This window comes from Gekko japonicus, unplaced genomic scaffold, assembly GCF_001447785.1.
Source record: "Gekko japonicus isolate JY-2015 unplaced genomic scaffold, Gekko_japonicus_V1.1 scaffold740, whole genome shotgun sequence".
NCBI classification, from domain to species: Eukaryota; Metazoa; Chordata; class Lepidosauria; order Squamata; family Gekkonidae; genus Gekko; species Gekko japonicus.
Window position 1 is genome coordinate 117,531 of NW_015172576.1, and position 13,735 is coordinate 131,265.

General features: G+C 42.5%; 1 protein-coding gene across 1 annotated transcript in view; it reads right to left on the reverse strand.

Moving 5' to 3' along the window:
* The window catches only part of KIAA0368 (KIAA0368 ortholog), a 91,245-nt gene that overhangs the window by 70,203 nt on the left and 7,307 nt on the right, over positions 1-13,735 (reverse strand). Inside the window, 5 exon segments of the mRNA XM_015421423.1 lie at positions 1,828-1,999; positions 4,317-4,466; positions 5,910-6,028; positions 7,186-7,302; positions 9,129-9,259. Coding sequence (XP_015276909.1) covers positions 1,828-1,999; positions 4,317-4,466; positions 5,910-6,028; positions 7,186-7,302; positions 9,129-9,259 — 689 coding nt within the window.

The window sequence follows — 13,735 nt, forward strand, 5'->3', positions numbered from 1 at the left end:
TTTATTCTGGCATCTTGGAAGCTAATCTTATCTTGTACAGATTATAGAATTTTATGAAAAGATAAAAAAGACTAAGCTGCAATATGTCAGAGGTGCCTGTAGGTTCAAAGAGTGAATTCAATAATAACTACATGACTTATGAAAAATACCTTCTGCCGTATCCAACTCACTAAAAAAAAAATACTTCCTACAAGAAGAAGAACAGGATCTTATACCCCACTTTTCTCTACCTTAAGGTACCCTAAGGCTTACAATCACCTTCCCTTCCTCTCCCTACAACAGGTACCTTGTGAGGTAGGTGGGGCTGAGAGAGCTCTGACAGCTGTGACTCGACCAGGGTCACCCAGCTGGTTGCAAGCGGAAGGAGTGGGGAATCAAACCTGGTTCTCCAAATTAAAGTCCACCACTCTTAACCACAACATCATGCTGACTAGGAGAAAATCCTTTTCTGGCCTCAAATATGACGATAAATTAATCTGTGCATGAAAATGTAAATCCATTTTTAAAGTCTCCTAATTGCTATATTATATAAATAAAAGTTATTTATTTTTTTAAAAAGTCTCCTAAAGGAAGACCTTTGGTTCTACTGGTCCTCGGCTGGATTTCCTACCTCCAGTCATCATTATCATCTCAGAAAGTCATATCCCTACTATATATCAAGAGACCCCCGTAGTGCCCGTGGGTGCCCAAGTTTTCTGGTGCCCACCAAGTGTTTTTTTAATGTGGGCAGGTCCAGGTGGGGCTTCTGCCCAGAAGAGCTTTGGATTAGCCACAGGAGACTGGATTGGCTGTGCAGGCTCAGACACACAAAAAATCCTGTTTTTCCAGCAGCTGCCACCACAGCATAAGGACCTCCACTGCTGTGTGTAAGCAAGAAAATATTTTTAAAAGGCATCCTGTTAAGCAGAGCTTTTGCCTGAAATCTTGAAGAGTTACTATTACAGTTACGCATAACCTCACTCTCTGACATAGTGTGGCTGGCTCTGCCTCCTGCAGCAGACATTTTTGGCTGGCTCCGCCTCCTGTGGCAGCCATTTTGTGGTTGAGCCCACCACCATGTGTCAGAATTCCAGAGGTGCCTAACTGCAGGAAAGGGTTCAGGACCCCTGCTAAAGATGCCCTGAATGGCTAGGCATTCTAGTCATCATGGGGAAATTAACTCTGACAAAGAGAATTAATAGAAACAGGACTGGCAACTATTTTACTCCAAAAAGAAACATGCCAGGATATCACTTAGTAACAACTTGACATATTGCTATTTTAAGGAAATTGTAGTGGCAGAATTATTCCACTCCAAAATCACTCTGAAATGCTGTAATATGCTGTAATATTTTAAACAAAGATATACCTAAACACCCGACAAAGCATTTGCCAGCTTTACACAATAGCAAAGGTTTTGAAATTATTTACACTGCAGCCGTAAGGCGTTACACCCCATTGATTTCAATGGACTTAAAAGATACATCTCTGCTTAGGACTGCAATGTTATTTACTCGCTTATTTCCCATATTTGTTGCTGGTGCAGACACAATGCGTGCTTGGCCCTTAGCTAAGGTTGAGGAATTGAGAGCAGGCCAAGCTTCCAAAAGCTGGGTGTGAAGCACCCTCAGGGTTTAACCACCATTAACACTGATCAGATGTAACTTCTCAGGATGAAAGGAGACAGGGGGAACATGATGACGTACATGCCAAGGAAAGGAACTGAAAAAGGGCGTGTGCAATCCTGCCGCTTGCTAAATCAGCTGCATCCATTTAGCAATTCTTACCAAGTGTCAGACACACCTTCCATGTGACACACCCATGAAATAATTAGGTTTGGCTTTTTACCTGTTCCAGCTGTTCAGGTGTCCATGGGCTGTCTCCAATTACCCGCTTGGCTGCATAGAAGCTCATCCCTGGAGGAGGCTGAGGGATCCCAGAACCTCCAGAACTACTTGAAGAAGAACAGCTCTGCCCCGATGGTGCATTTTGGCGACTCTGGGATTCATTCAATACATATCTAGCAAGAAAAGGTGCAGGGAGGGGAAGAGACAAAAATATGTAAAGGGAGTTTATAGTCTTACATACCTAGGGTAGAGGAAGGGAAAGGCATAGCAGGAACAGTGCAGACAATGTCTGAATGACAATCAGCACCTTTATAAGACTAGGTGGAAGCCCCATGGGCACCTTTGCCATACATGGCTCTTCAGAGTGGATATCTGCTGTCCATATTTCAAGCTACCTGCCATGGTAGTGCCACAGCATGACAGAAACCAAACTAGTAGCTTCAAATCCCAAATCTGTCATGAAAATTACTAGGTGACTTCGGGTTAGTCCCTAAGGCTTAGCATAGCCTTCTACATAGGGTTGTTGAGGAGATAAAATGGGAGAGGGGAAGAACCAAAATACTACCAGAAGAAATGTGAGATACAAATCAAATAAATAAAATCCAGAATATTATTAATTATGAATACAGGGGAGTGAAGCAATTAGGGATTATTGAGTTCTTGTCATATACACTGTCCATTTCCTTATAAATGCTGTATACCCGACACAAAGATAATAGAATTTTCCATACTGATTTATCTCAGGAACCCCCAAATAGGTTTTAAATAGAAGAGTAAACCAATTACCATAACCTTCATTGGTTAACAGGTTAGCAGGGCCATCCTAAGCAGTTACATCCTTCCAAACCCCTTTACTTCAATGGACATAAGAGCCTGGATAGTGGGTGAGCTTGGATTCTTCCATTTTGATGCTACTGCAGTTCTCGCCGCATAAAGCATTGTTTTTAATATACTTTTATAATGATGCTGATCTATATTTTCTGGCCAGATATCTAGCATTAAATTTTCAGGAGTATATGTAAGTTCTATGTCTAGGATTTGTTTTATTTTCTTTAGGATTTCCAACCAAAAAGGGCGTACCTCGTTGCATAGCCACCAGCAATGTGCAAATGTACCTGTTTGTCCACATCCCTTCCAACATAACGGTGAGTATTTTGTGGATATTCGTGCTAAGATTTGTGGAGTAAGATACCATGGCAAAATGATTGCTCGACAACACTAGATGCACCAATCTGGAATAAGATCTGGAAATCCAGCAATTCAGACTTCAGATCTTACTCTTTAGATCTTCACAGACTTAAAATTAATTCAAGATGTGCTCACCTTTTTGTAGTGCACACATGCCCACCACAGAGACTCATTTAAGTATTATGCAGCAAGCACTAGTTCTTCCTTAACCAGGACTGTAAGTAGGGAGGCCAGCTCAACTATCCTCAGCCATGGTCCCTGCCTCCACTCAACTGGGTGGCAGGGGAAAGGTGGGGGGGAATAAAACAGTGCCCCATGACATCACTTCCAACCATCTAACTGGAACTGCTGCATCACATGACATTCTAGGATTCATGAGAAAGTCTATGGTTACTCGAGGGCTGGCAGCCCTAATTATGTCATGTCTGAACCAGGAAACAAGTATAAAGCCAACAGTCGTGATAGTCTGACCCACAAATCAAACAGTCATTAAGACTTATAAGGAATGCTATCTCTGTATTACCATCTGAAGCACTACAACATGATAAACAAATCATAAGAAAATCCTTGAACCAAGGTACATAATCAACGTCGTCTCCGGATTATAGAACAACATTTCAAAACATGGATCTTCTTCAGGAGATATTATAATGGTGCAAAAGCTCTCTGTTTCATAAGTGCTAGACAACAAGTCTTAAGAAATACTAAATTCAGATAGGACGCTGATCTCAGTTAACATTCAGGCTTTCACTGCTGTCTGCCTTGAAGGGGAGACGCCCAGGATCCATTAGAAGCATAGCAGCATTTTGAGCCTGAATGTTAACTGAGATCAGTGTCCTATCTGAATTCCTTATAAGTCTTAATGACTGTTTGATTTCTGGGCCAGACTATCACGACTGTTGGCTTTATACTTGTTTACTGATTGGGTCGTGTTTGTCCAGATTTATCATGTCTGAACCAGGCCCAGATGAATACACACCATGAAGACCCACTACCCTTGCATAGAAGCAGTAGTTTCCACATGCTGGCTCTTCTCTTAAGCATTAGCACTAAGTGATTTGTCCAGTGGCTTACAAGTGACCTGAGGCACACAAGTCTTATCCTTGACTGTTTAAGGATTTGACCTCATTCCAAGAGAATTTTAGGGTTTGAATACTCGCTAGAGAACTTTAGCAGATAAAGTAGCCAGAGAACAATTTTGAAAATGAAATCTTCTCCTCCCTGTTGTGTGAGCATAACAATCCTTGTCATGCACCAGCACTTAACCAGAAACTAAAAGTGCCAAGTTGCACCATTACTTACCCATAAGGCATAAGGAGGACATCCAACATAAAATCCAATAGCAGCTGTACAGTCTTTGGTTTTTCAGCAAGATTAAACGGAGAAGCTGCTTTCAGAGGTTCGACAGGATATTTCATGTGAAAAAGGGTTGGTATTAGAAGGTGCATTAGGCTGAAAAACAATTATATTTACTGCAACTATATAATAAAACAAGGAGACATGACAATTTTTTTACACTGACAAACGACAGAAACCCAGGCAAGACTTTGAAATGCCTCACAACAGGTCAGCTTTCACTTGATAACTATCATAGCTGGCAATAATAAAGCAAAAGCAACCTCCAGAAATGTTTTAGCAGCAGATTTAAAAATTAAATATTTATTTTGGCTGACATCCCTTTATGTAAATACAAATATACGGTCCAAATCTAGACTTAGAAAGTTTGCCTTCTTATCTGAAAGTGTACTGTATGCTAAACTTTAGAAAGCAACTCATAACTTCTGAGCCACACTTAAGAAGCTTGATCTACATGGGGGGGGGGGGATTACAGAACATAGGTAGGTCATTTAGAAACTTTAATTAGCTCTTCTTAACATGTTCTAGCATACTATAACCTTTTATTTATGTCTCTCAGTTTTCTTATGCTCCACACTACTTATTCCTTGATTAGTGGTTATTTATCCTACTTAAATATACTTTTCTTTATCTGTACCCCCTGATCAAGAGACTGGAATCTATGACCTCTCTCATCATCTATTATGTGTAACAATTTAATCCATTCCAGTCTCTTATGCAGAGGATTGCACTAGAAAGGTTTCTGACAGGATTCACACCAAAACGCCCTCTTTCCCCAGCTCTTCCCTTCCCCCTCCCCTTTGGAGATTCTTGCTATAAAACTGTGGAATATGATTTCATAGCACCTAAATAAGTGTGTCCCTGAACTGAATAGCCCAGGCTAGCCTGATCTCATCTGATCTCAGAAGCTAAGCAGGACCAACCCTGGATAGCATTTGGATGGGAGACCTCCGGGGAATACCATCACTGTCACACAGAGGCAGAGAAATGGCAAACCACCTCTGAACATCTCTTGCCTTGAAAACCCTACAGGGTCACCATAAGTCAGTTGTGACCTGACAGCAAAACACGATGACAACAAAGAAGTGTGCTCTGATTCATGAAAGCTCATGCTAGAATAGTCTTTACAATGCTGCACAGACATCTTGGATCATTTTTAACCTGCCTTGCTACCTATGATGGACTTAAGGTGGCTTACGGTGTCAATCTACCAATCCATGTTAATTCTATAGTGCAAATTTCCTTGTACTGTACCACTTCGGACTGCAAACGCATGAGAGTATTCTAGTTCCGCCTACTTTCAGACAAATTAGTTCTCTGTGTGCAGATAGATGTTCTTATAAAGAAACATTCAAATCATGTGATCCCACATGTGTTAGTCCATGCTGGTAGAGTCCTAAGAGGGCTACACCACATTTTTTGAATATGTACTTGTAGCCTGAGACCGCATTAGGCCTGTTAAACAAAAACAATGATTTCCAGATGGCACACTTAAAATTGTGTATGTGTTAAGGAAAAATAAAGCTCAGAACATCATACCTGTCTTGTTGGGGCTGAGGTTTTCCTTCCATCGCAGTAAGGAGAGTGGGAGCCAGTTCACATTGTTTTTCCACAGGCAAACGAGGATAACCCATCTTAACATATATTATCGTAAAATTCTGCCAAAATACAAAATGTATCTAAATGGCATCTATGTCAAAAAGGGGCAGCCTTAAAAAAATCTCTTTATAGGTTTAATAAAGCATCACAAAGCATGCTTTGAGAAATGCCATTCAAGATTCCATAGTATTTGCCATTCAAGATCCCATAGTATTTGCCAGACGACCAACCAGGTACATAAGAAACATTCACAGCCTCATAACCTTGAGGTGGACTACTAAGAAGTTCTCTAAATGAGGCTGAAGGCAGGAGATCACCCAGACCACATTTATATCAGCGCTTCAACCCTGCAGGGTCTTCCAAATACAACTCAATGTGTTGGTTTTTACTGCTAAAATCCTTAATGGACAGCCCATTAGATCTAAAAGACCATGTCTATCAATATGTCATGCCACAATCACTGCAATTAACTGGGAAAGCCTTGAATACCGCCCTTATAAAATTTAAAACAACAACCAAGCACCTGCATTTTTGGTGGCTGTCCACCACATTTGCAAAATCTGTATGTGTTTCATTGGAGAAGTAGTTATGTTGTTGTATTCTATTAAACTATATTAATTTTATATATAGGGTTTTTAGTATTTGAAAATGTATTTGCCTTTTTCCTTTTACTGATTTTATGGGATCTTAATTTATTGTATTATGGAAATATTGTTAATTGTTGCTTAACAACTCTGGTTGCTGACCATAACAATATATACTACTACTGCTACAATATACTTTCTTGATGGTTTGTCAAAGCCAAACTGATTTCCTGAAAACCCTTTTGAGAAGTCCTTCAAAAACAAAATGGGAATGCTTTAAATCTAAACAAATTAATACAGGTAGTCACGAGCAATTACATTCTTACAGGAAAATTAAGGAGTCTTACACTCATACTTAGATGTAGGGTTTAATGTTTAGAGAATAAGCTTGCCAAACTCTTTCTAGGTATTTATTAACCTCCTAAAACAAAGCATTCCTAAACCTGTTTAGGTTGTACTTGACAGCAAGACTTTCCAAGAAGAATGGGACAAATCATACAGGCAAAAACGTGTTACATTAACAACATTCATTACATATATTTCCATCCATTCCAATGGCATAAGTATTTGAATGTCATTTCACACTATATCGAACCTCCAGGAAGCACTTACTGTAGAAAGGAAGCACTTACTGTAACAAAGGACACTGCAGAAGGATCTTGATACTGGACTAGCAAGGTCTCCACAGGAAGCTGGATTTTGGGACGACTTTTTATGCGTTTGTTTAGATGAACTAGCAGTTCCATCACCTGAGAGGGAGAAAAATATGCCCTTTGACTTCACTGGTCTGGATTTCTCAGTTGCACTTTCCCAATCCTGAAGCACAAGGAGCTAATGGAAAACATACTATATGGCCTATATGGCTGTATACTCAAATTCTTCATATACAACCCTTTTCAAAATGGCACCCAAGTATCATTCCTTTTATCTGCCAATAGAGACTCCACTGCTATACACTATGCTTTACCACTGGCACCCTTAACCACTGGACAATGAAGCCCACAGCTGCAGCATTATGCAGGTAGCCAGCTGTGGCCCCAACGACAGTTGCCAGCCTCCAGGTGAACTTCGTAGGAAAACAACCGTGATATGATAACGAAGTCATGTTTAGGGGAAAATATATCTTCTTTATCCATTATATAATAAAAATGATGTAAGCTAGAAAGGAGGAAAGAGCAGAAAAAAGTTGCAGAAAAAATATGAAAGGTGCAAGGTCTCATCTGATGAAACTTTGAATGAAACGGTCTGTTGAGCGCCAGAACGTTAGAATGACTGGAGACCAATTTATTTCAAAGGAAACAACTTTAATGGTTAATTAAAGGAGATATATTTTCCCCTCAACACGACTTTGTTATCATACCACGGTTGTTTCCCTACGAAGTTCAGCCTGTCCTGTGATCTCTTGTCCTTGACTAGCCTCCAGGGGAAGCCTGGAGATCTCCCAGAATTACCACGGATCCCCAGACTACAGAGATCAGCCACCCTGGGAAAAATGGTGGCTTTGGAGGATGGACTCTATGGCTTTCTTACCCTGCTGAGGTCCCTCGCTTCCCCAAATCCTGCCCTTCCCAGGCTCCATCCCCAAATCTCCAGGAATTTCCCAACTTGAGAGTTGGGAGCCTTAGCCCTGGAGTTCTATCACTGCCTCTCATGTACACAAGTAAGAGCACTGCCTTCCCCTTCAAGGCAGACAGCAGTGAAAGCTGAGATACATCTTACATATCTCCCATGCCCTCATTGTCACTGTTCCCTACATACATGATCATACCAGGCAAAGAAAACCTGAGCCAATTAAATAAATCTTTACCTTTCTTTTTCAGTTGAGCTGGAACAGAACTCTGAAATGAATTCAAGTTACCAGTTCAAAAGAAAGGTTTGTCTTTATTTTATTTATTTTTTATTGGATTTATATCCCGCCCTCCCTGAAGGCTCAGGGCAGCTAACAATGAGGCACGAGTTCCAGAGTTAAAACAGATAAAAACAGCATAAGATAAAACAAAACAATATAGTATAAACAACAAAGTGTCAGTGCTCCATTTATCACAAACTGGAATAGATCTTAATCCAACAGCAACGTTCCAATGGCCTGTCATCCCTTCTCCTTCCAGGGTCACCTCGCACCCCGATGGAACCACATGATGGTGGTAGTGGTGTAATGCTGCATACATTGCCATGATGGAATAGTAGTGGCGGCGGCTCCTACTCAAAAGCCTGGCGGAAGAGCTCCGTCTTACAGGCCCTGCGGAACTGAGAAAGGTCCCACAGGGTCCGGATCTCCTCCAGGAGCTCCCTCCACTAGGTAGGAGCCGCCACCGAAAATGCCCTGGCTCTGGTCACAGCAAATTTAACATCCCTGGGGCCTGGAATCTTCAGGAGTTGTTGACTCCCCGACCGTAGTGCCCTTGGGGGAACATATGGGGAAAGGCGGCCCCTTAGGTAAGCCGGACCCTGGCCATACAGGGCTTCAAAGATCTTTAAAAAGTTATGCCATGGTATGCTCACTTGTCACAAAAAGAGGGGGGAGGGAAATCATAAGCATTCAAGTTACATAATGCTACCATGTAGCAAGACCTACCTTCTTACGTACTCCTTCTTGTGTGCTGGAAAGTTTCAGAAGCACAGGGGGTAGAAATTTGGATATAATGTTCTGCAATTGCTCATCTGTTTCAGCATGACCAAGTCGTAAGAAGACACGTTCAAGCTGATCTGCAAAAGGAAGAGAGAGGGAAAAGAAATTCAGAACTAAAAATCTTTACCAATACACTTCCATTTACCCTATAAATTCCAGAAGAGCAGTTATGCTAATTTGTTACAGCAACCCCACCCCCAAAACAAACGTAATGAACTAATCTTTAGGACTAACAGATTTATTATTGCACGGACTTTTGTGAATTAAATTCCACTGCTGTAAAATCAAAAATAGTAGGGGTCATTTCGTAGAAAAAGAGCTGCAGGAGCTCATTAGCATAACTTATTAGCATATGCCACACCCCCTGACATCACCGGAAGTGTGCACCAGCCCCTCTGACAGGCAGAAGCACCTGGGATCCATTCTTTCCCCCCTCTCCCTTCCCTTCGCCTCCAGGCGCTTCTGCCTGACAGAGGTGCTGGCGTGCCCACAGCCAGCCTGGGTGAATTATAGAATCATAGACTCATAGAGTGGGAACGGACCTCCAGGGTCATCTAGTCCAACCCCCTGCACAATGCAGGAAATTCACCAATATCCCCACACACCCCAGTGACCCCTGTTCCACGCCCAGAATATGATTTAAAAAACCTCGAAGATCACTGGGGGCCAAAGTGGCCTGGAGAATAATTGCTTCCAGGCCCCAAAGTGGCGATCAGCATTTCCCTGGGCGTGTAAGAAAGGGCCACAAGAACTAAGCACTGATGCAACCCTTCCTGCTCTACCTTTGGTGATTTGCCTAAGTTCATACAATCAGCGTTATGATCCTTTTAAAGTGGAAAGCATGATATAAATGCAAAGGACTATTTGTAAGATTATCTGTAAAACACAAGACCAGGACGCATCTCACTTCTGGCAATCACTTGGAGAGACCCTATCACTCAGCTTCCATTGCCCCACACACACACCACACTGGAATAAGAACATAATATCACGCCATACCACATTGCAATAAAGCCCCTACAACTGTATACAGAAATACTGAGCTTCCCTACCATTTGCCACAACTAGCCCACCACACAACCAGGATCAAGACTCCTAAGTGGACCAACAGACAGGCATACACTCATTTGAGAAACTGAGTATTACATTACAACACCTCTGGAACATTACAGATCAGTAGAGGCAGCACTGCACAGTGGTCAGAGATGCAGATTGACATGGGGAGACCCAGGTTTGTATTCTCACTCTGCTGGCTGAGTGACCCCGGGCCAAATCTCCCCTTCTCTACCTAACCTACCCCACAGGGTTGTTGTGAGGATGAAATGGAGACTCATGGGCAGGGTCCCCAGCTTCCCTGGCAGGAACACTATGTTAAGAAATCTCTCACAATTATGCAGCCATAGCAGGCAGGAGGGAAGGAGGCGAATACCTCCAGCGCCAGAGACTTGTAAAGAAAGAGTCAAACTTTGGGGACTCACCCGTGCACCAGAGGGCCAAGGCAGCAGGAGGAAAGAAGCCAAGCAGAAGAGGCACTCAGCCAGCCGCACAAGCTGCGTGCAAAGAAACTCCCGCCGCCCCAAGCCTCGTTAAAGGAGTGCGGAGGCCAGACTCGCAAATGAGAAAAATCAAGCTCAGGGTTCATGGGTCGCATTTTGGGCTGTGGAAGAGGAACCAGCTCCATTCCTGGAGTTCTCTCAAGTTTCTGTGCTTTTGGTTTTGCTTTCGAGCAAGGGAACCTTTACCTTTAACCTAATATATACAATGTATCATAGTGTTAAGGATCTCAAGCTTTCTGGCCTCAAACTTGCATCCTACCCAAAAGGCAATGTCAGTTCTTCCATCAATTTCTTTATTCAGACTCCATAAGCAAATTGCTACCCACTGATTGCCTGATCCTGACAGTCCAGCATTACAGCCTGGACTATGTGTTTCAATTGAGTGCTTCTACCAGAAAAACATCTACTTCTGCTTCATTGACTATGCTAAAGCCTTTGACTGTGTGGATCACAACAAACTATGGCAGGTCCTTAAAGAGATGGGAGTACCAGACCACCTCACGTGTCTCTTGAGAAACCTGTATAAGGGTCAAGAAGCGACAGTTAGAACCGGATATGGAACAACTGATTGGTTTAGCAGAGTACATCATGCGAAATGCTGGCCTGGATTAATCAAAAGTGGGAATTAAGATTGCTGGGGAAAAGATCAACAACCTCAGATATGCAGACGATACCACTCTAATGGCAGAAAGTGAAGAGGACCTCAAGAGCCTCTTGCTCAGGGTAAAAGAGGAGAGCGCAAAAGTGGGCTTGAAGCTCAACATCAAAAAAACTAAGATCATGGCATCCGGCCCCATCACTCCTTGGCAAATAGAAGGGGAAGTCGTGGAAGTAGTGACAGACTTCACGTTCCTGGGATCCCAGATCACTGCAGACTGTGACAGCAGCCATGAAATTAAAAGACGCCTGCTCCTTGGGAGGAAAGCGATGGCAAACCTAAACAGCATCACCCTGCCAACAAAAGTCCGCATGGTCAAAGCAATGGTATTCCCAGTAGTCATGTATGGCTGCGAGAGTTGGACTATAAGGAAGGCCGAGCGCCGAAGAATAGATTCTTTTGAACTATGGTGCTGGAGAAGACTCTTGAGAGTCCCTTGGACTGCCAGGAGATCAAATCAGTCCATCCTAAAAGAAATCAACCCTGACTGTTCCCTGGAAGGCCAGATAATGAAACTGAAGCTCAAATACTTTGGCCACCAAATGAGAAGGGAGCACTCACTGGAGAAGACCCTGATGCTGGGAAAGACTGAAGGTCAAAGAAGACGGGGATGGCAAAGGATGAGATGGTTAGACAGTGTCATAGATGTAACGAACATGAAGTTGAGCAAACTTCAGAGGACGGCGGAAGACCGGAAGGCCTGGCGTGATCTGGTCCATGGGGTCGCGAAGAGTCGGACTCGACTGTGCGACTGAACAACAACAACTTTGCATTAACATCATGTTTGCCTGCTCCAGCCTTGGTTCAGAACTCTCTGATCTCAGAATTCTCTGATTTGTCAAATGGCTATACTGGTGTTAGTAGCACACCAAAGGCAATTCTGGAGCTTCAGAAAGAAGCAAGGCAGGCATCATCTTAGGAAAAGATGCAACATTCCCAACCCCGGAAAGGCATTATGCTCAAGGGGGGGAAACAAATCAGCAGGCAGATGAAGAGGTACATCTTTCTATTGTAGCAACCACTTCCCAACTGACTTCTAGATCAACTTTCCAGAACTTCAGAAAACAGTTTGGGGAACTCTTTGAACAAACACATTCTAAAGTTGTCTATAATGCCTTCGTTTTCTAGGAATGGTTATGGACAATACTGGAAAAAGCTGACCTTCCCTCAGTCACACGTGCCTTGGCAAAATCCAGACGAGATTACTGTAGTGTGCTGTATCCTTGAAGATAGTGCAGAACCAACTGCAAGGGTCCTTACTGGGATGAGCTACAGTGACCATACCAAGACAGTGCTACCCTTACCATGTGCATCAGAGCTTAATTCAGTGTCTTGACAGGACGGGACATTGAGCATCTTTGGATGCAAAGACAGCTGACAGATAATCTAAATGAATACATACATGGCCCTCTAGGCAGGCCATACATCACTTATACGTGATCATCTCAGTGAGGTAGGTAGACTATAAATAACATGAAGAAATAAATAAAAAACATGAAGCTGCCTCATGTCAAGCAAATTTATTAGTCATTCTATCTCAGGACTAATTAATTATAGTATGGCAGTGTATGTAGATAGCCAAGAGATCCTAAAATTACCTGGAAGCCAGAAGTTCTAGTTCTTTTAGCGTTATGCACCACTAGGTGGCAAACTTGTTTTTCAAGCAAGAGACATTTCAGAGGTGGTTTGCCATTGCCTGCCTTTGCGTCACGACCCTAGTATTCCTTGGAGGTCGCCCTTCCAAATACTAGCCAAGGCCGACCCTGCTTAGCTTCTGAGATCTGACAAGATCGGGCTGTCTCAGTACTGTCTTCTGACAACAGTTCTTGGCTCAGACAGAGAAAGGTATCTCCCAGCACAGATGCCAGGGACTGAACCTGGGACCTTCTCCCATATGGCCCCTCCCATATTCTCTGACTCTACCAAAGGGACATGCATTGACAGTAAGGGCATAAAGTTAGACGCCATCACCATTTTTAAAAAGTCATTTGAATACCCTAGCAATTTTATTAAAACAGATTCATCTTTAGATTAACTCCAATTGTCTCTTCTTTCAAAACATCCTGATTTCTAACCCTCTCACATGCACATTATAGTGCATGTACATATATGTATTATTATTTTCATGTATAGTCTATCAAGGTGGATTACAAGTATGATAAAAAACCTTTCCAGTCAATCAATAGGAGGATTACAAAATATAACGTTTAAATCCAACAGCCAAGACTTCTAGTAGAACAAAAATAATGCTATTAGGCTGGGATTGTAGAACAAGGGCAAAAACAGAAAAACACTTGCAAACCTATCTGTTTAAGACAACAAGACAATCAGTGTAGGGC